Raw genomic sequence first — 22,414 nt, 5'->3', positions numbered from 1 at the left:
ATGTGCATATAAACATGAATAAAAAGAAAACAAGACAAAGCTCATACTACATATATTTATTGCTTTGTAACTTGCATTTTCATAAATACTTCACAATCAGTTGTCTTCTAAAACATGATTTTTGAGAAACATTTTTTTTTCTTTGAGAGAGAGCACATGCTTTCGCGTGGGAAAGGGGCAGAGGGAGAGAGAGAATCCCAAGCAGGCTCCATGCTCAGTAGGGAGCCTGACACGGGTCCATCTCACAATAGTGAGATCATGACCTGGGCCAAAATCAAGAGTCAGACACTCAACTGACTGAGCCACCCCAGGGACTTTTTTTTGTTTGTTTATTTAACTTTTTTTTTTAATTTAACTTTTTTTAACTTTTAACTTTTTTTAAATTTAACTTTTTTAAAATGTTTATTTATTTTTGGGAGAGCATGAGCAGGGGAGGAGCAGAGAGAGAGGGAGACACAGGCTCCAAAGCAGGCTCCAGGCTTCTAGCCATCTGCACAGAGCCCAGAGGCAGGGCTTGAACTCACAAACCGCAAAATCATGACCTGAGCCCAAGAGGTCGGAGGCTAACTAACTGAGCCAGGCGCCTCAGGGAGCCTCCCCCTCTCCAATTTAAATTTTTAAGTAGCCAAATCTACCAGTCTTTTCCTTTATTGTTTCCTCCTTTGCTTTTTTTTTTTGTTTAGAAAGTTCCTCCCCTGAGGAGGCACCTGGGTGGTGACCCAGTCCATTGAGCATCTGACTCTTGATTTTGGCTCAGGTCAAGATCTCACGGTTTGTGAGTTAAGCCGGGCTTTGCACTCAGAGTGCTGAGCCTGCTTGGGATTCTCCCTCTCCCCTCTCTCTCTGCTCCTCTCCTCAGTTTTGCGCACGAGTGCTCTTTCTCTCTCTCAAAATAAATAAATAAACTTAAAAAAATTTCCTCCCCTGAATGCTTCTAACCACTTCCTGTTTGGTGCGTTCAGATTCAAATAGATTCTTGCTTAAATAAACTCTTTGGGAAAAAAAAAAAAGGTTCCCTCCATTCTGAGATCAAGTTTTTTTGTTTTTGTTTTTGTTTTTTTTAAAGCATTTTTTTCTTCTAACTCTCTTATGGTTTTATTTAATACTTCAGGATTTCATTTTGATAGGGTGAGATAGGGTTCTAATCCTGCCTCCCCAATAGGGTGCAGTTAATAAGTTATCAGTTTATTAAATCCATCCTTTGATTCAAATGCTACCCTTATTATAATTGTTCTTATCATCCTGAGATTTCATCTATTGAGGGTTACAGGAATGAGAGCATTTGGGGCAGTGAACAAACACCATAGGGATAGACAGTGCCACCAAAGTCATGAACATTTGGACCAGGAAGAGGGAAAACGGGAAAAATGTTGTGCCTGTTTGGATTATGGTGATTGCTATAGGTTTTTAATTTAGTAGTGGAATAATCGAATATGTATTTTTCAAGAAAGTTGCCCATTAAAATGTCTAAATGAAAAATCTGAAGAGCAGGCAAGAGAAAACAGAGCAATCTTCCCCCAAATAACTGAGTCTATAAACGTAATTCCACAATCAGCTCACGAGCCATCTGTCACATGGACTACTGTACTTTAAACATTGCTCATATATAAAATTTGGGAGAGGAAGTTGGGTTATTTCGAGGATATTTCGCTTAGAGAAAATGAAACTTTATTTTTAAATGTGGTGCTCATCACTAATGTACTAATCCGTGCACAAATTCAATTCCTTCCTGTATTTTCATACTAACGTCAGCCTGAACAACTAAGGGAAACCCCATTGTTTGTGCGTCTTGAGCACCGGATTCCTTCCTGTTTTCCCTTTTTGCAAACGGCAGTTAAACACGGGAACAGGAGCCCGGAGACGTTAGCCCGCAACAGAAAGTTATTTTTTACTCTAACGGCGGTTTTCGTAACCGGGAAAGATACAAAAGTGCGATGTGCAGGTTACACCACAGAACTTCCCCGGGTTTCCTCTACTCCCCACTCGCGCGCGGGCACGTCGGGACTCGCTGGGTGAGCGGCGCTCAGCGACGCCGCCGGGCGCCGGGAGGAGGCGCGCGCGCCGGCTGGAAACGCCCCTCGGTCTCCGCCGGCCGTGGAGGGTACCCGCGGCGGTGACGTAAGGGGGGCGGGGAGAGGCGCAGTATGGGGCTGCGGGGTTTTTGCCGGAACAGGAAACCTCTCCGCGGGTGGAGGCGTGCGGCTGGCGTTGCACGCAGGCGCTGCGGGGCTGGCAGGTGTGCGGCGTGGGCACCTCGAAAGTGATGGAACTCGGAGCGAGCGCCCCCGGGTAGCGCCGGTGAGGCTGCGGGGCCTGGCCCGGGCAGCCATGGGTCTCCTTCGCCTGCTGGTTCTGGCGATGCTGGCGTCCAAACCCGGTGTGACCGGTGGAGCCGAGGCCGTCGGGAACGCCAGCGAGGGTAAGGTCATGGGCGCCTCACTTATGCAACCCAAAGTTGGGTTTGCATTTCTTGCAAGGTCGCAGCCCTCTTCGGGGTCTGTCCGTCTAGCAGGGCAGTTGGTGAGTTCAGACCCGGTGGGAATCGATCAGGGTCCTTTCCTGCAGAAGGAAACTCGATGCTAAGGAGGCCACACCGTCAACCTCCTAATTTAGGCTGGGCAAATGGGGAGAGGTAAGTAACTCTCCTGTTCAGACACGTTTTTATCTCCCTTTGAGAGAAGCCATGTTTGTAAGTTTAATTTAACACATTAAAACACCTCTGCTCTCCAGTGGTATATCTGAGCCCTTGGACAGCGAGGTTTGGTGCAGAACTAAGGGCTCTATGAATGATGTTCCTCCGAGCTGCAGAGGTTTTTTACACTCCAAAATCTGGATGCTTTCACATTGGTTAGGCTCTGCGGAGTGTGAAAGGAAAAGTAAACCCAGAATGGGACTTTGGATGGTAGGGCATGTGCTTGGTGAATAGCTCGTGGTTTGTTAATATAAACCGTAAAAAAAGCACTAATTGTGCTAGGCTGATGGTAATCATGTGCTTTTCCGTGAGGTTAATCACATTCTTTTATTTTGAGCTTAAGAGACCAGTTGCAGTTTTGAACCAGTGTATTTTCTGAATAGTGTGGTTGTGTTCCTCACTGCTCATGTTTGGAAAGCTCTTGTGCAAACTGAATCGTAGAATCGCTGCAGAGGACTTAAGGCCAGAGCTGAAAAGGGCCGTTATATTTTTGCAGAAAAAATAGCCTTGTTAATAATATGGCATTAGCGTTCACCACGTGCTGTATGTGCCAGGTGCTTTCCATGGCATTGTAATTTAATCCTCACAACCCCAGGAGGTAAATTACTCCTCCTTGCTTGGCAGAGGATGAAGCTGAGGCCCTGGGTTTTGCTAAATACACAGGTGAACAATTGCTAGGGGCACAGGTGATATTTGAACCCAAGTGTGTCTTGCTGCAGTTTTAATTTGCATGGCCCTTCCACTTCAACAAAGCTGCCCTCCAATAAGAATATTCTGTTTAGTATGGTACTTTACCCTTAATTCTGTGAATTCTCATTCCTCAGAATAGCCTTATGAGGCAGGTAATGGAGATGGTATCTCCATTTTAACAGGTGGAGAATTTGAGAGATTGAATTTGTAGTTGATCAAGGCTCCTGAGTCAGGAGGGCTGTGGTCCACATCTTTTCTAGTTCTGTACTTTTGTATTTAATACCTATGTTTGTGTTATCCGTAGTGCTAAATTTAAGGTAGCAGGCCATTTGTATACTTAGTTGAAAATGATCTCTTTTAAAAGGTGTGAAAGGTAGTATGTACATTTATGTGTGTCCTTTCAGCTTCTGGGGCTAATGAAAATTCATAAGACATAAATGAAAAATGGCGAGGGGCAGTTGAATGCCAACCAACTTAAGTATCTGAACTGGTTTTTTTTTTTTTTTTTAATAGTTCATCTGAAGAGAGTTATGACAACTAAGCTTTCACAGATCTAGAATTTGTGTCAAAGCACAGAGAGGTAAATTTTAGTAAAAAAAAAAATAGAGTTGGATAACTTTAAGGTTTGAGTTTAGGATCTGATTGGGAAAGGAAAGGAGAAGATTAGGATTAGGCAGCTATTTTTAGAAAGAAATTGTTAGAAAGAAGAATTACCCTGGGTAAGAATGGAGGGGGCATATGAACAATAGAAAAGAGTGCCTGACTGTGGGTTGGTTAGATGGCAGAAAACATCTTTGGCAGAAAAAGCCGAGCCATTGTTTTTGAGAGGAGAGCCTTGGCCTGAGTGCTCTTGCTCTGTCTCCATGTTAGCCATTTGTCTGTAATATCGTTTGATGTGCTGTCTTTTTCCTTCCCACTCCCAAAGTCATAAGATCTAATTATGCCTCATAAAATGTTGCTAGCGAATCCTTTTCCAGATGGCTTAGAGGAGAAGTTAAGTTCCTGTTAACTTATTCAGGATATATTTTGGATACATGTCTGTCTTTGAGTAGAAATTAAATGCACTTTCTGCCAGACTGTATTGTTAAAGTCTTGATTTTCAGTATTTTTCTTTGTCACTCCGTGGAAGTCTCTTTCTCACTTTGATGCTTACGCTGGACATGTATAGTTTATTGGTAGGGCCAAATTGAATGTCTGATGTCTTTTTCTTTTTTTTCTAAATAAGATGAGCTTCTGAAATACTGGAAAGCTTATGGAAGTTAATAACAATATTTTATTGTGTAGCATTGGACAGCTTGAAATTGTTTTCCCTATGTGTTTTATACTTTCAGCAGCCAAATGATGTATGCAGTATGTGACCTCCATTTTGCTGTGGGGAAACTGAGGCCCAGAGGAAGTAAATTACTTTCCTGAGGACATAAATCATATACCATTTATTGTGTGCCAAATATGTGACTGGTACTGTACTAGGCACAAGAATGTCAAATAAAACAAAGCCCTGCATAGCCAAGAGTCAAACCACAAATGGTTTGGTGAATATGCAGTCTTCTATAAAAATTGTGAAATGGCAATTAGATTGCCAAGGTAACACTCACAAAGGATTTTCACACAGAAGTTAGGTTAAAGATAACTAAGAATAGGAAAAAAAAAATTATCTTTTCCTAATTCATTAAACATTGTGTTAGGAGTCCTCAGACCTGAATGAACATTAGAATCACTTGGAGAACTTTTTAAAAAGGCAGATTGGTGATTAGGCAACTAGAAATTAAAATTTAAAAGAAAAAATGAATTTCCAGTAGCATCAGGAAATATGGGATATTTAGGGATAGTTGTAATGGAATATGTAAAGATCTCTACAGAAAAAAACCATACAACATTCTTGAGATAAATTGAGAAGCTAAGTAGAGGGATATCTCAGATTCATAAATTAGAAAATTTTGTGTTATAAAGGTATCATTTCTCCTTAATACCTTCGTTGCCATCCCAAATTCCCAGCAATTTTTTGTGTGTGTGTGGAAATTGACAAACTGCTTTCTGAAATTTATATGGAAATGAAAAATGGCCAAAAATAGTCAAGATAATCTTGAAGAGAAAGAACAAATTTGGGGGCAGAAATTAAAACAAGGTAATATTGGTGTTAGGAGAAACAAATAGACCACTGGAATACAAGTCAGAGTCCAGAAACAAACCAACAAATGTGGTGACTTATGTGAAAAGTCGGATTGCAGAGTAGTAGGGAAATGCTGGTATTTTCAATAAAGGTTGCTGTGTCAACTGGGTATACATATGGAAACATGAACCTGTTAACCCCCTGCCTTATACCACATATAAAAATCAATTTTAGACTTATTTTTTAAATTTTAGATTGATTTTAGACTTAAATATCAAAGGTAAAACAAAGGTGTAGAAGTTAACATGGGGAATATAGCTTTACAGTCTTAGAATATGTTGGCAAAGATTGGGTTAGAATGACACAAAAAGGACTAAGCATAAGAGAAAACCCCAAGAAATTGGACTACATTAAAATTAAATCTCCTGTTAATGTAAAGGTAGCAACTTACAAGAATGGGAGATTTACCCATGATGTATAAAGAACTAAAATTCAATCAGGACAGTCTGATTTTTTTTTTTTTTTTTTTTTTTTTTTTAAATTTTTTTTTTAACGTTTATTTATTTTTGGGACAGAGAGAGACAGAGCATGAACGGGGGAGGGGCAGAGAGAGAGGGAGACACAGAATCGGAAACAGGCTCCAGGCTCTGAGCCATCAGCCCAGAGCCTGACGCGGGGCTCGAACTCCCGGACCGCGAGATCGTGACCTGGCTGAAGTCGGACGCTTAACCGACTGCGCCACCCAGGCGCCCCGACAGTCTGATTTTTAAAATGGACAAAAGTCTTGGGGTGCCTGTGTGGCTCAGTCGGTTGAGCCTCCAACTTCAGCTCAGGTCATGATCTCACGGTTTGTGGGTTCAAGCCCCACGTTGGGCTCTGTGCTGACAGCTCAGAGCCTGGACCCTGCTTTGGATTCTGTGTCTCCCTCTTTCTCTGCCCTCCCCTGTATGCTTGCGCGCTCGCTCTCGCTCGCTCGCTCTCTCTCAAAAATAAACAAAATGTTAAAAAAATTGTTTTACATAAATAAAACGGACGAAAGTCTTGAACACAGACCCTTTTACAAAGAGAATATCTAATGGCCAATAAGCAAACCAAAATGTTCTTAACCTCTTTAGTGGGAAAATGCAAATTGAAATCACAGTGATATACCACTGTGCACCCGGAAGAGATACAGATGATACCAAGTGTTGGTGAGACTATTGGGCAGCCAGAATACTCTTCCACAGGTCGACGGAGTGTGAATTGGCAAAACCATGCGGTGTAACTCTTTGGTAGTATCTACTAAAGCAGAGCATAAGTATACCCTATTACCTGATGATTCTACTCTTATGATCTACCCAATAGAAATGTGTACATATGTGTACCAAAAGACGTACAAAAAAATGTATGGAGTTCATTTTATAATTCATAACTCCAAACTAGAAATAATCCAAATGTTGATTACAGAAAAATAGATAAGTAAATTGTGGTTTATTCCTTTCAAGAAGTATATAACAATGAGAATGAATAAATCGTGGTTACTTGTAGTAGCTTAGATGAATTTCACAGATGGTATTGATTTTTAAAAAGCTAGAAAGAAAAGAATTCATCCTGTATGATTCCACCTAATTTCAGAAACAGACAAAGCCCATCAATTTGTTTGAAGTTAGGATCACAGTACCTCTGGGCCGGAGGGAAGGCTTAGTGATAAAAACGGGCCACAAGACCTCTAAGATGGTAGAATGCTGTTTCTTCACCTGACAGTGTCAACTATGTGCGCTTCTCTTTATGTATGTTATTTCTTTTCTTTTTTTTTTTTTTTAATGTTTATTATTTTGAGAGAGAGAGAACGCACACACACATGCAGGGGAGGGGCAGAGAGAGAGGGAGAGAGAATCCTAAGCAGGCTCTGAACTGTCAGTACAGAGCCTGACATGGGGCTTGAACCCATGAACTGAACCCTGAGATCATGACCTGAGCCAGTATCAAGAGTCAGACACTTAACCAACTGAGCAGCCCAGGTGCCCCTGTATGTATATTATTTCAGTAAATGTTTTTTAACTGACACTTGGACCCTAACCCCTTGGATTTTTATTTAACTGGTCTGGATAGGGGCTTAGGCAGCAATAGTTTTTAAAAAGCACCTCCAGATGATTGTAATACACAGCCAGGGTGGATAACCACTGTATGAGAATTTCCTTCTAATAAGGACACCTTAGGAGTGCTATAGAAAATTTGAAAGCGTGCAAAGAAAAAATTATTTACAATACACCCCCAGAGGCACCTCCTTTTAATACCCCTACTTATTTTGTCAAGTGATCAGTTATTTAAATTATGAATGCAGGGGCGCCTGGATGGCGCAGTCGGTTAAGCATCCGACTTCAGCCAGGTCACGATCTCGTGGTCTGTGAGTTCGAGCCCCGCATCAGGCTCTGGGCTAATGGCTCGGAGCCTGGAGCCTGTTTCTGATTCTGTGTCTCCCTCTCTCTCTGCCCCTCCCCCGTTCATGCTCTGTCTCTCTCTGTCCCAAAAATAAAAATAAAAAACGTTGAAAAAAAAATAAAAAAAAAATTATGAATGCAGTGTCTCTTTTGTTATCTGGCATCTGCCTGGTTCTTGCTACCGGTATTTGATTAGGGAAAGAGGGTGAGTGAGATGTCATCTTTTCATAACTTTTGGAAATCCAGGAAGTAATAGATGAAAGTTGTAACCAGGTGTTTTTATTGAAGTCAGAAGCAGAGACTGTAACTTAATGTTTTGGTCCTGATCATTATATATTTTCACATGGGCTGTTTGTTTTCTTCTGATTTTCTTAATGAGAACAAGACTTCTTAGGTGATTTAACCATTGAAGATCAAAGGTGATCTGTTAACACTGTCACAGCAAAAACCTCAAATAGGTTTTACTGCCTGATATGTGTATATGCTTTCTAGAAGACTCTTTCACAAAAACAACTATTATTTTCTATTTATGCTGGAATGGTAACAGCCTATATGTTCATCAGTAGGGGATTTGTTGAATAATTAATGGTTACATACAGAATGGAATATTATATAACTTTTAAAATGGTAAAGCTAGTGGGAATGCCTGCTGGTACAGCCACTCTGGAAAACAGTATGGAGGTTCCTCAAAAAACTAAAAATAGAACTATCCTATGACCCAGCAATTGCACTCCTAGGCATTTATCCAAGGGATACAGGTATGCTGTTTCAAAGAAACACATGCACCCCAGTGTTTATAGCAGAGCTATCCACAATAGCCAAAGTATGGAAAGAGCCCAAATGTCCATCAATGGATGAATGGATAAAGAAGGTGTGGTGTATATATATACTATGGAGTATTACTCAGCAATCAAAAAGAATGAAATCTTGTCATTTGCAACTACGTAGATGGAATTAGAGGGTATTATGCTAAGTGAAATTAGTCAGAGAAAAGTATCATATGACTTCACTTATATGAGGACTTGAAGAAACAGATGAACATAAGGAAAGGGAAACAAAAATAATATAAAAACAGGGAGGGGGACAAAACAGAAGAGACTCAAAAATATAGAGAACGACAGAGGGTTACTGGAGGGGTTGTGGGAGGGGGAATAGGCTAAATGGGAAGGGGCACTAAGGAATCTCCTGGAATCATTGTTGCACCATATGCTAGCTAATTTGGATGTAAATTAAAAATAAAAATAAAATGGTAAAGCTAGAATTATTTGTATTGATGTTCAGAGATAAGTATGTCCTATTAAATGGGCTGTATCAGACATATTTATATTTCTTCTTCCATCTATGTAGATAGAAATATTACATGATATCTAAGTCCTAAAAGATGTATATCGGTGTGTTAATAGTGATTATTTCTGCACAGTATACTTGGATGGAGGTATTGATTTTCTCTACATTTCTTACCTTTCTATAATAAGGGTTATATATTGTCTGGACAAATAAGGGTTGTATATTGTCTGGACAAATATTACCAATTTACAGGAAAAACAAAATGAGTGACAAGAGTGTTGAGAGTGTCATCATTTTGTCTGGGGTGTGTTCCTGTTTTATAAATTTGAGATGAAGTGTTGAGGTAGAACCTGTGTTTTGAGTGCCATCAAGAATGGAAATTTAAAAAAAAAAATGGAAGTTTTTCAAATTGTGCAGTTTCTTTCTGATAAGAACCTCTCACTGTCACTACAGAAATTTGATAAACAGTGATATATGTGAAGAAACGAAAAATCACTTAATATGTATTCATATACTCACAAGGATACCTACTTTCAGTACCCCTATTTACTTTAAGTTACCAGCTGTTTAATTATGTATTTCAATTTCTGTGGTCCTGTCTTTCCTTACTGCCTTTTAAAGCACTGAAAACTTTGGTTTTCCAAGTCTTTCTGAGTTGTGATTTATTTTCACCCCTGTGTGATAGGTTAAGGGAAGGCTAAGAAAAGCTTGACACAGGACTTCACTAGGTGGTATCTTTAATCTCTTCCAGGGCTTCTAAAGGTTCTGCATAGAGTCTTGATTCAAGGCCTGTGTAAGGGGAGATAGACACAGATTATCAAAACCATTTCTAAGATATACTTAGGGGCAAATTTAGTGACAATTACAGAAATCTTGGGTAACCTTTACAAATTTACTTGTACCAGTTTTGGTCACAGTACCCAGTAGGTGAGCAAGTAGTCCATAAGTACTTCATAAATATTTGTCAAATAGAGAAAATGGGGAAGAAAAGGGAAAAACTAAAACAAAACAAACAAATACAAAGACTGGAAATACTACTAGAAGAGGCAGGATGGTAAATGAGCTGAGTGCTACACCTGACGCTACTATAACACTGTTATGTTAACCACACTGGAGTTAAAAGAAATGCAAAGTGAAAAATGAATTGAGTGCTTTGGACAGATAGTTAAATGATGGAAATCCAATTAATTCCTGGGAAAACAAACATACTGTTTTTAGTTTGACAGGCTAGAATTTGTGGACATTTTTAAGACTTGGAAGACAGGATAGATGGGACCCAAATACATTACATGCAATGTTTTTAGGGCCACTTACTGAGATCCGCTTAATTTTATGTATAATTTGGTTTCCTGATAAAATAATCATGATAATGGGAAGGCCTGGAAAATGTAAAAAATTTTTTCTTGTTTCCCTTTATAAAAAGGAAAACAAAAAACTCTCTCACATTTTCTAGACTTTCCTACCCAGATTTTGTTAAATACGTCCTGATATTTTTACCTGTATTCTGGCTGGAGTTTTGTTCTACATAAAATGTAAAATGTGTTTCCAGTAACATAAATAGAAGGAAATATACCATCTTCATTTGTCATTGTTACCAGTATTAAAATTTTCTCTGGAGTTGTAGAAATTAAATCATAACTACAAATAGCTTTTTTTCTATCACTTATAAAAAGTTATGAAGGTAATATAATGGCATCAGTGGAATTTGGGGAATTTATGGAGAGTAACCTTTGATCTCATTGTAGGATTCTTTGTATGTTCTGTTCAGCTTTTTTGGTTAGCCATTGTTAGTCTTTTTTTTTTAATCATCCAGAAGTAGTACTTGTATTAAAAAAAAAAATGTTGAAAATTAGCCCATTTGGGAAATGGTGCATAAAAATGGGTTTGAAGTTATTTAATGTCTGGGGTATTCTCCTTTGCCACCCACTGACTTTAATTTCCTTTTAAAATAAAACCGTTCCACTATGGAATGCTAGTGACCTATAATCTATCTCACCAACTCTTTCATCTTTATTAAATTTAAATCTTTTTTTCTACTTTATTTATTTTTATAGTTTATTTTTTTGAGAGAGAGAGCACAAGTGGGGGGAAGGACAGAGGGAGAGTGAGGGAGAGTCACAAGCAGGGTCCCTGCTCAGCACAGAGCCCAACACAGGGCTCAATCCTAAGACCCTGGGATCATGATCTGAGTTGAAATCAGGAGTCGGATGCTTGGCCGACTGACTGAGCCACCCAGGCGTTCCAAGTTGTTTTTAACCTCAGTGTATTCATAGTTGTCAGTACCTCCTCAAGGTTAAACCTTAAATTCGGGGGCCCTTGTTTTTTAATTTTTTAGTTTTTTGAATTTTTAAAAAAATAAACTCTGGGGGCGCCTGGGTGGCGTAGTCGGTTACGCGTCCGACTTCAGCCAGGTCACGATCTCGCGGTCCGTGAGTTCGAGCCCCGCATCAGGCTCTGGGCTGATGGCTCAGAGCCTGGAGCCTGTTTCCGATTCTGTGTCTCCCTCTCTCTCTGCCCCTCCCCCATTCATGCTCTGTCTCTCTCTGTCCCAAAAATAAATAAACGTTGAAAAAAAAAATTAAAAAAAAAAACAAAACTCTGTACCACAAAAGGCTTGATCAGGACAATCAGAAGTCTCATGCTTTACTGACTGAGCCAGCCAGGTGCCCCCCAGGGCTCTATTTTGAATAATTATTATCGCTGCTGCAGTGGGAGATTTTTCTGGGTTCGAGGAGCTGGACACCTTGGGCATTCTTGAACATCCTCAGGCATCCTCAGCACTCTAAGTATTGCTCACATCTTTTGAAACACCTCTCTTCCATTTTCTCAGTTCCACCATTTACTAGCTGCTTCCCCTCTTTAAGCCAGTTTGTCCTCATCGGTAAAATAGGAGTAGTAATATTATTTATCTCCCCAGGTTTTTTGAGAATTAAAATAAGCAATGCATGTATGTTTACATATGTGATTTCTACAAATTGATATTGCAGGTTCAGATGTTACAATGAAATGTTTCTCCCATTGCAGGTCTTCTTGAATTTTCTGTAGGGAAGTTTAGATACTTCAAGCTCAACAGGCCCTTTCCAGAGGATGCCATTTTGCGTCATATTTCCAGCAATGTGTCTTTTCTTATTTTCCAAATACACTCACAGTATCAGAATACAACAATTTCTTTTTCTAAGGTAAGTACAGAGAGTTATTTCTTAAACACCATATTTGAGGGTCTTGTATTTAGTATAAACATGAGAATTGCATTCCTCTTTATGTTTAACTTTATGCCCTTAAAAGAAAAAAATCAAGATTGGATCCAGTCAACTTAGTGATTTAGACTGGCTAAGAGGCATGTGTCTGTGTGTCTTGGGCCTTTTTTTTTTTTTAATTTTTTTTTAAATGTTTATCTTTGAGAGATAGAGACAGAGTACAAGAGGGGGAGAGGCAGAGAGGGAGAGAGGGACACAGAATCCAAAGCAGGCTCCAGGCTCTGAGCTGTCAGCACAGAGCCCGATGCAGGGCTTGAACTCATGAACTGTGAGATTGTGTCCTGAACTGAATTCAGAGGCTTAACAGACTGAGCCACCTAGGCGCCCCATCTTGGGCCTTTCTTGAGTGTGGTGACCTCTGACTTAAAGAGGGGGTGGGAGAGTGCTGAATTTGGGGGGAAGGGTGGGCTCTGCCAGATGTCTCCTATCTGCATGCGATTTCTCACCTTTTCTTACTCTCTTGGGTCCTTGATGATTTTTACCTCTGAATACGTTTTAATGGGTTTCCGTCATTGTGCAGCCATTTAGTGTTTACTAAGATTACTAAGACACTTGTAGGTTCAACTTTATTCTTTGGAATCTCACAGAAACAAAAGAAGCCCAACACCCAGGTCATCTAGCCTAGTGCTGTGCTTCCAGGAGCATTTAAGACTATTTTAGAGATCATCACTAAACCCTTTAACCTCAGCCTCACCTTTGGGAAGTGTTTCAGATGCCCTAGATTAGCTTAACTCATTAAGGAACTGCCATTTACATTAACCTTTTATAAATCTATTTTTATTCAGCCTATATGATCCCCTTGCACTAATAAACGCATTTCAACGTGTATGAAATCATGCTGCTTTTTATTCGTCCTAAGCCTATCTATTGTTATAAGCCTATCTTTTAATATTCTGAAATTTGCTAAACTAAGTGGTCTTAGTCCAATTCATATATATTCTGTAGGCACTGGTCATACTACCTTTCATACTAAATATTTGGTATACTTGCATTCTTTTCCCTGCCATAAAGTTTTTGAGATAGTGCATTTGGTAGTTTAATAGGCTAGAAATAAAAGAGTTTGATCAAGGAGAAGAAGGAGTTAATTATATAAATTGCAAGAGTTAATGGTGTTTATGACCCCCACTCAGATTTTGCCAGAGTAGAGATCAAAGCTTGTTAAATGTTTTAACTTTCTTAGAAGGAAAAATCACGCCAGTTCCTCAGGGAAACCAAGTTTTTTTTTTCTGGCACTAAAATCCAAAGGAAACTTCCTATTCAGGCCCTTTCATAGGAGACATAGTAAAATGCCACACAGATGATTTCTTTAATAACATCAGAGCAAAGACAACATTTGAAAGAAGAGAAAGGATTGAGAAAAAAGGGATTTACTTTTTTTTGCATGCTTACTAGGGGCTAAGTCGATGATTCTTAAGCCCTTCTGGGGCCATGGACTTTGAATCCACTGAAATCTCTGGACCCTCTACCCAGCAAAACATGGATACATTTGTATAATTTCATGGGCACCTCTGGAAATTCATTGGGCCTCTGCGGCTCCTAGTTAGGAACCCCTGTGTTTGGTTTCCATGTAATTAATTCTCACAACAGCTCAACAAAGTAGTCTTAATGCATGTTTTTACGTTTGAGGAAACAGCTTGGACAAAGGAATGTCCACATAACTATGTGACTGAAGTGGCCTGAATGAACAGCATGTTGGGCCTCCGTTTTTATGTAGAGCAGATTTTAGTTATCCTGAATTATAATCATCTTCCTTTCTTGGATGGGCCATAGTTGTCACTCTATTTATACTCCTGAGAAACTGATGACCAGAATTGCACATAGCTCTAAAGATGAGTGGTCCGTGTGAAGAGAATAGTGTCTGTTTCCAATACCCTTCCGGAGGAAGTGTGGCACTTTGGGTTGTTTTAGGTCATCAGAGCAGGTGTTTCTTTGAAACTGTTGACTCTGCAGTTCCTCAATTAGTATTTGAGTCATTTTCCCTTAGGCTTGTCAAGTTGAAACCCATCTGACGCTTTTTCCTCGCTTTTTCTTAGCTTTAAGAAAACACTCTGAATCTACTACCTCTTAACTTAGTATTTTGTTATTCAAAAAGCTTTCCAGATTGTTGGGGTGAAGGGATGGAGTTAGGGGATGGTTGAGTGGAAGAATAAGGAGGATAATCCTGATTGTGATGATGGTTCCACAAGTGTCTATGTATATCAGTACTTACATAGCATTTTATTTACTTATTTAGGCTTATTTATTTTGAGAGAGAGACAGCGTGAGTAGATGAGGGGTAGAGAGAGAGAGACGGAGAATCCCAGACAGGCTCCGCCCTATCAGCACAGAGACTGAAGCAGGACTTGAACTCCCGAACTCATGACCTGAGATCATGACCTGATCCAAAGTCGGATGCTTAACCAACTGAGCCACCCAGGCGCCCCTATAGTATTCTTTATGTGTAGTTTATAATATATCAGTTATAGCTCATTTTATTTAAAAAACTTTCCAGTTTAGGGACAGTGCTCATCTTTTTGTCTTTGTAGTGATAGTTAATTTGTATATTGGACCTACGAGATGGAGGCTGGCTCACTGGCCCGGTTCATATCACAAATCTAAACCTGAGTCAACTTGCACTTCTCCTGTCAGATAAACCCAGCATGCTAGTCACAGTGCTACAACTCTGCTTTAGCTAGCTAGCTTTAGGAAATAGGACCTGCTAGCCTTTATAAGGAAATCCCTGACGTCCTAGCCAAAGTGAACTATAAAACTCACTTTTGCCCCCAGTGCCTCAGGAACAGTGCTCCACTGCTTGTAAGGCACTGTTCTCCCCCAGTCTGTGGGTTGTTTTTCCTTGAATAAAGGACACCAAACTCTCTACTGAATTGTTTTTTCTTTTGACAGTAGTCTTAGTACTTCACATAGGAAATCTTAATTTGGGGAATTGAAAAACTTGAGAATTTCACTGTGCATCTGCTATTCCTATCAAAGGTCATATACTTCAGTAGTTCTTCCATGTGTACGTGTGTGCACCCATATATAGACATGAAAAGAATTCTTTAATTATATAAGGAAGGTCTGTGTTTGTTCTTGTTTTGAGAAAGTTTGAAATAGGACATGCATACTAGATCAAGTCTGGAATTTAAATATTTCGCTCAACTCCTTATTCATGATGATTCTTTTTTACCTTATTGCAGACTCTCCTTCCCAATACCTCAGGGACAGGCACTGACAAAGGACTGGTTTTCATTCTTAGACCAGAGCAGAGTATGTGCACTTTGTATTTGCAGACTTTAGATGCTGAGCCTGTCCAAAACATGGCCATTCCACTCTCCTATTCAGAAAGAGGTAACCTTCCTGTTTTTGACTTTCTATTTACTCTCCAGATTGTGGAACTTTTTCATGAAAATTCAGGGGAAACTATAATCCTCTTAAAAGTGTTTATTGTAAGTACAGTATATTGGATCAAAGATTTTAACAGCAAAGGAATCAGAGCATGATGATTGAAAGCCCAGGTAGGGGCATAGGAGAATGCAGTCATTAAAAAAAAAAAAAAAAATTTAAGGAGCCCTTGAAAAAGCATTAACAGAAAGGCAAGGTACAGTCCTTAACACTTTACCTGTTTATTCCAGGCAGAGGAAGGCATGGGAGAAGAATGGAGAGTATTTAGAGAATGGCAGAATATTGGGTGTGGCTGGAGCCAGAGTGTGAAGGGCTTTGTGTACAATTTAAGGTTTACATTCTATTCTGAAGGAGCGTTGCGCTTTTAAGCAGAGGAATGATCTGTATTTCAGCTATCAGAAAATTAACTCTAGAAGCAGTGTGGGGAGTATTTGGAGAGGGCATAGCAGAGTCAAGACTCAGCATACCTTTAAGCGCTCAAAGTGAGAAGGTGTTTGGAAAGTAGCACTGATAAGACACAATGACCAGTGGTTATGGATTATGAAAAGGAGGAACATAGGCTTCCCATTTGGCTAGCTGGGAGATAGTGATGCAAAATAGGTAGGGTTGAGATAGAGTTGTGATGCTGGATTGGTTTAGGTGATAAGGATGGGGTAGTTGTGACTACAGTTAGGGATACTGTGAATCTGAGATGCTTACAGGACATCTGGATGGAAGGGCATAGTAGGGAGTTTAAGGGTATGGAGTGGAGCGCTGAGGTTAGATGTCCAACTAAAAGGTTCTTAGTAAAAGCCAGAGAAGTGAGTAAGATTGTCTAGGCATGTACTTAGAGACTTATCTGGGAAACATAATAGCAGATACTTTCAAGGTGCCTACCACATGTCGGGCACTGTTTCGGGGGATGCTAACTGCTGAGGAATAAGCATAAGACTAAAGAGGAGTCAAGGAAGTGACTGAAAGTGTCCATATGATAGCGCAGTGAAGAGTCAGCAGTGGCCTTTAATGACACTCATTTTAGTGGCACAATGGGGATGAAAACTAGATTACAGTGCTTGAGGAGTGAAGGTGAGGTGAGGAAATTTCGACCACTCCTTGTGTTATGTGTAGCAAAGGGTAATTTATTTAGAAAAGGAAAACCAGAGCCTTTGACTTTTTATCGAGGACAGCGTATAAAGAAAAATCACGAACAGTACGGCTTCAGTTCCAATCCGTATCCTTTTCTCGGGTGTGGTAAAGATTTGTAAATGCAGGAAAAGGAGAGTATGAAAGAAGAGCAATGTTGAAACATAGGCACACGTTCAGTTTCTCCATTACAGAACTGGCCAGGGGAAGTCAACCACCAGAATTCCATCAGTTTACGGAAACCAGGACCCAACCATGGGAGTGATTGATCGGATGAGTGTGTGAAATTGAGATCTTGTAGATCTTGAACTTGGTTTACCTTGATCTGTCTTATCTCAGCCTTTCCATTTGAGCCCACCATATACAGTTCTTCGTATAGAGTTGAGCTCATGTCAAGTGACTTGTTTAAGTTTTGTCATGCTTAAGGGCATGAATAGGATTCCTAATGAGAAAAAAAGAGCTGTTTTAGCCACATTATTAATGTAAATGGAATACCCAAAATTTGTATTTAATTAAATATCCAAATGCTATTCTGATATGTGATCTTGTGAGTCTTTTATTTTTACTACTTTATATACACAGACTGTTTCAGCACTGAGGATGACATCATCTTTCTTCCTGTTGAAAGAAGCATGTGAAAAGTGGACACCCCTTTCTTTATTACCGTGGAGTTCCTTTTCTCTTTGGCAGTGTTTTTTCCCCTTTATCCCTGGGTTCTTAAGCTCTTTTTGTGGGTTCGTAGACTCTCAAAATCGAACAAAAACCTCTCTCCTTAGGACATGCACACATTCGACACTTGGCACACAATTTCAGGGTGTTCTTGGGACCTCTGGAGCCCATTCTTGGATACCAGCTCAAGAATATCTGTTTCCAGACCTTTTCAACTCTAGAGCAGGGGTTGGCAAACATAGACCATGAGCCAAATCCAGCGTCTGCATGTTTTGTACATAAAGTCTTGCTAGAAATGGCCGTGTTTGCCTACGTTACTGCCTATGGCTGCTTTCGTGCCATGAGGGCAGAGTTCAGTAGTTGCCACAGAAACTGCCAGGTGTGTGAAACCTGAAATGTTCCCAATCACACCCTTTACAGAAATTGCTTGCTAACCTCAATTAACTTTTCCTTCTTTAATCTCAGTTCATGTGGTAGTGTAAAACCAGAAGCTCTATTATATTTATTTAGCTTCTATATGGGAAGTCCTTATAAGAGTAGAGTTCTGGTTTTCTGAGTATGATTTGAATATATAAGAATTCTGTGTTGAGTAACTGACTTTTTTTCATCCAGATCCTATCCCTGGAGGCTGTAATTTGGAGTTTGATTTAGATATTGATCCCAACATTTACTTGGAGTATAATTTCTTTGAGACAACTATTAAATTTGCCCCAGCAAACCTTGGCTATGCAAGGTATGTCTATTTCCTGTCTCCTAAAACTGCTTTTAGGACATACATGGTCAGCTACTATGTAGATTCGGTAAACTCTCAAAATTCATTGTTCTCTTTAGTAAACTTGAATTGTTCACTTTTTCTTTTTTCAGAATGGAGGTAATTTAAGCATTGTAAGTAATACTTCATGCTGTCACAATTAACATTGGCCCCTTCCATTCTTAGGAAGAGCCAGGTGTTGAGTCTCTATTGTGAGCTTAGACGTACATTTAGTTTCTGTAAAGAGTTTTGAATATGGAAAGCATTCTGAAGCCATGAAACACCCGTATCTTTTTGTAAAGATTTTATTATTTTAATTAAAACTCTGCCTTAGTTTGTACTTTAATAGTAATGATAGCTAACATTGAGTAACATTTGAATGCTGTTTGTGCATCATCCATAGTGCTGAATGCTGTATCTTCTTGTCCATTTAATCCTAACAGTCTTATTAAGAAGAGGTGGTGTTTTTATTTTATAGAGTGGTTCCCTAAGGGTTATTTAGATTTAGTGACATGCCCACATACACATAGCTAACAAGTGGCGAAGCTGACATTTCACTCCAGGCCTGACTGACATTATTAGCATCTGGTTATTTAGCCATACTGCCTCTCAGTATGTTACTTTTCTTCACAATGCCAAAATTGGAATCGATGCAGAAGTTTGAAATTTGAGCTTTTGGTTCCTTTTATAGATGGGACATGCACCACAAGAGATTGATGTTCAATTTTGTTGGTTGACTTTAGAGGCACAAATCCTCCGCCATGTGACATTGGGATGGAACGGGACTCTAGGTGGAGGTTGCTGTATGATGTCTATCAGTATTTTCTGCCTGAGAATGACCTCACCGAAGAGGGGTTGCTGAAGCATCTGCAGAGGATGGCCGAGGTGCCTCAGGTGAAGGCCAATGCTATCAAGGTAAATCTGGTTCTTAATTTGTGTGGGCCAGATTTGTAAGAGCTGGGAAGGGGAGAAGCTTCCTGGAGCTTACTTCTTTACTGTGTCCTTGGTCTTTCTGGGATTCTCACTTTATTATCTTTTATTTCATTAATGTCTTGTTAGTGATATCCCAGAGTAATGTTGGCTTTTGAGGAAGTGCTTTAAGTTGTATTACATTTTGGGGCGCCTGGGTGGCTCAGCCGGTTAAGCCTCTGACTTCGGCTCAGGTCATCATCTCACGGTTCGTGAGTTAGAGACCCACGTTGGGCTCTGTACTGACAGCTCACAGCCTGGAGCCTGCTTTAGATTATGTGTGTCCATCTCTGTCTGCCCCTCTCCCACTCACATTCTGTCTCTCAAAAATGAATGTTAAAAAACTTTTGGCAAGTGTAAAAGTTACAGTGTTTTGACAAAAGACAATGAGAAACTGTTTAAGGATGTACATATTGTCATTAATATATATATATATATATTTTTTTTTTAAGGTTTATTTATTTATTTTGAGAGAGTGTGAAAGCATGAGTAGAGGAGGGGCAGAGAGAATTCCAAGCAGGCTCTGCGCTGTCAGCACAGAGCCTGACTCAGGGCTCGAACCCTTGCAGACTGAGATAATGACGTGAGCTGAAACCAAGAGTTGCACCCTTAACTGACTGAGCCACCTGGGTGCCCACACGTTGTCATTAATATTTAAACCCAAACTCAAAGCCTCTAACTTGGAGCAAAAGTTTTCTCTGACCTTTTGAACCCCTATAAACTCTTGGTATACCAATGTAGGGTACCGACCCCCAGCAGCATTGGCATCACCTTGTTAGAATTACAGACTCCTCAGCTCCACCCAGGACCGACTGAATCAAAATTTGAGTTTTGAGGTCCCAAGGTGATTCCTATGCATATTAAAATTTGAGATTCATGATATAGATCATTTTTGTGGAGGGCAGGATTTATGTCTTAAAAGGTACCTGAAAGCAGTGTAACCTACAGGTTCATCCTTCAGTCTAATGGTTAATGGGTAGAGTTTTTATAGACTGCTCTGATTCTTCCCAGAGGGCTGATAGGTTACAGATTAGGTAGAAAGAAGTGACTGAAACAGAGCATACGTGATTAGCCCAGGGGCCTCAGTCTGTTGAAGAGCAAGATCTCATTTTGTTGCCATGTCACCTAGGATGTCATGGTCGCATGCTAAGAAGGAGCCTTATACAAGAAAACTCACTGTGCTTATTCACAAATTTGGAAGGTCTTTTGGATAAGTTTACCAGTTGCCTTTTTACATAGAACATTTTGAAGATTGTTTGTATTCTCATGAAGAATGCAAGAATTCATGTAAGAGGAGCTTTTTAGGTTACTTTTTAACTTTAAGTTAAGAGTTAGAATATTGTATGCCAGAGTTGAAGGAAACCCTCCGTGACTAATGAGGACATGTGTGAAAAACTGGAGACTTTGAAGAGGTTTATACTGGCCAACTTTGGGACTATTCAGTCATCAAAAAGAATAATGATTGCTTATAAGTTTTGAATAAAAACAAGACCACACTGATATTAAGAAAGAAAAAAAAAAAGAGGGGCACCTGGGTGGCTCAGTCGGTTAAGCCTCTGACTTTGGCTCAGGTCATGATCTTGTGGTTTATGGGTTCGAGCCTTGCTTCGGGCTCTGTGCTGACAGTTCAGAGCCTGGAGCCTGCTTCGGATTCTGTGTCTCCCTCTCTCTCTGCCCCTCCCTCCTCATGCTCTGTCTCTCTCTCCTTCAAAAATAAATAAACATCAAAAAAACTATTTTTTTTTAAAAGAAAAAAAGGAAAGAAAAAAAACTCGTCAGTTGCTATCATTGGAGAAGATTCTTCTACCAATTTACTCTGGAAATTGATACAGGGAAGGAATTTACACTGCCTTTTGTAAAAGAGGAACTGAAATTCATCCTAGTTGATGAGAGAAAGCTCTTTACTGAATAATGCTGGCCAGTATATGTAGAAGGAGTATTAGGATTAGAAAATCACCTTTCTTTGAACCCTAGTGAAATAATTCAGGCAAGGATCATCAGATGAAAGATTGTTGGGGAACAGGATATTCTCAGGATGCCTAAATAGCATGCTGAGATTAATTCTAATTGCCAAAGGGAAAAGTACTTTTGAAATGGAATGATCTGAGGGTCTCCATCTTATCTATGTGGTCAGTTAGATTCACTGATGGCAGGTTGGCTGGCGTTATATGCTCATACGGCACAGTCTGACATCATAACCATCATCTATAAAGTATTCTAGCAAAATATGTTTAACTGAATTCAGTCCATTGTAATTCCTGTTTGCAGAAAATACATGGGATAAAAGAATAAGTGGGATACTTTGAGCACAATCTGACAAATCCAGATTGTGGAATGTTCAGTAAGACAACTGCTCTTGTTTCATTTTGTTTTTTGTTTTTTGTTTTTTAGATTTTATTTTTAAGTAATCTCTACACCCAATGTAGGACTTGAATTCACAATACTGAGGTCAAGAGTCGCATGCTGGGGCACCTGGGCAGCTCAGTCCATTGAGCATCCAACTCTTGGTTTCTGCTTAGGTCATGATCTCACAGTTCGTGAGTTTGAGTTCTGTATTGGGCTCTGCGCTGACAACATAGAGGCTGCTTGGGATTCTCTCTCTCCTTCTCTCTCTGACTCTCTCTCTCTGTTTCAAAATGGATAAATAAACTTAAAAAAAAACAAAAAAAGGAGTCGCATGCTTTACCAACTGACCCAGTCAGATGCCCCTATAAGACAACTGTTCTTAGATCTCCTTAAAGGTCATTGGATGGGTGGGAGGGAGTGATGGGAAGGATGATCCTAGATTGGAGATAAACACCATGCATAAAATGGTTGGATTTTGGTTAAGCGGTGGGGAACAGCTTTAAAAGACATATGGGAAAATCTGAATATGGACTGTGTATTAGATTATAAGAGATTATTGATTTTCTTAGGTGAGCAAAGGCATTAGGGATTTATAGAATACCCTCGCACTTAGTGCCTTGCTACTCAGAGTGTAGATGAATGGGTAGCATTGACATCACCTGAAGAGTGCTAGAAAAGTGGACCCTCTCTCGGGTGCCTCCTCTGACCAACAGAACCAGA

General features: G+C 39.8%; 1 protein-coding gene across 2 annotated transcripts in view; it reads left to right on the top strand.

Moving 5' to 3' along the window:
• The first annotated feature begins 2,137 nt into the window (after positions 1-2,137).
• Positions 2,138-22,414, top strand: part of TM7SF3 (transmembrane 7 superfamily member 3) — a 37,498-nt gene continuing 17,221 nt past the window's right edge. The window contains exons 1-5 of one of the 2 annotated variants that reach the window (XM_045061587.1): positions 2,138-2,419; positions 12,224-12,378; positions 15,633-15,783; positions 18,241-18,361; positions 19,123-19,294. In XM_045061587.1, coding sequence (XP_044917522.1) covers positions 2,329-2,419; positions 12,224-12,378; positions 15,633-15,783; positions 18,241-18,361; positions 19,123-19,294 — 690 coding nt within the window. In that variant the 5' untranslated portion in view covers positions 2,138-2,328. The remainder of the gene's footprint in view (positions 2,420-12,223; positions 12,379-15,632; positions 15,784-18,240; positions 18,362-19,122; positions 19,295-22,414) is intronic. The other variant, XM_003988516.6, reaches the window with a different exon arrangement.

The sequence above is a fragment of the Felis catus genome, chromosome B4, assembly GCF_018350175.1.
Source record: "Felis catus isolate Fca126 chromosome B4, F.catus_Fca126_mat1.0, whole genome shotgun sequence".
NCBI classification, from domain to species: domain Eukaryota; kingdom Metazoa; phylum Chordata; class Mammalia; order Carnivora; family Felidae; genus Felis; species Felis catus.
Note: the sequence above shows the minus strand (reverse complement) of the source record. Positions and strands in the feature narration are given on the sequence as shown.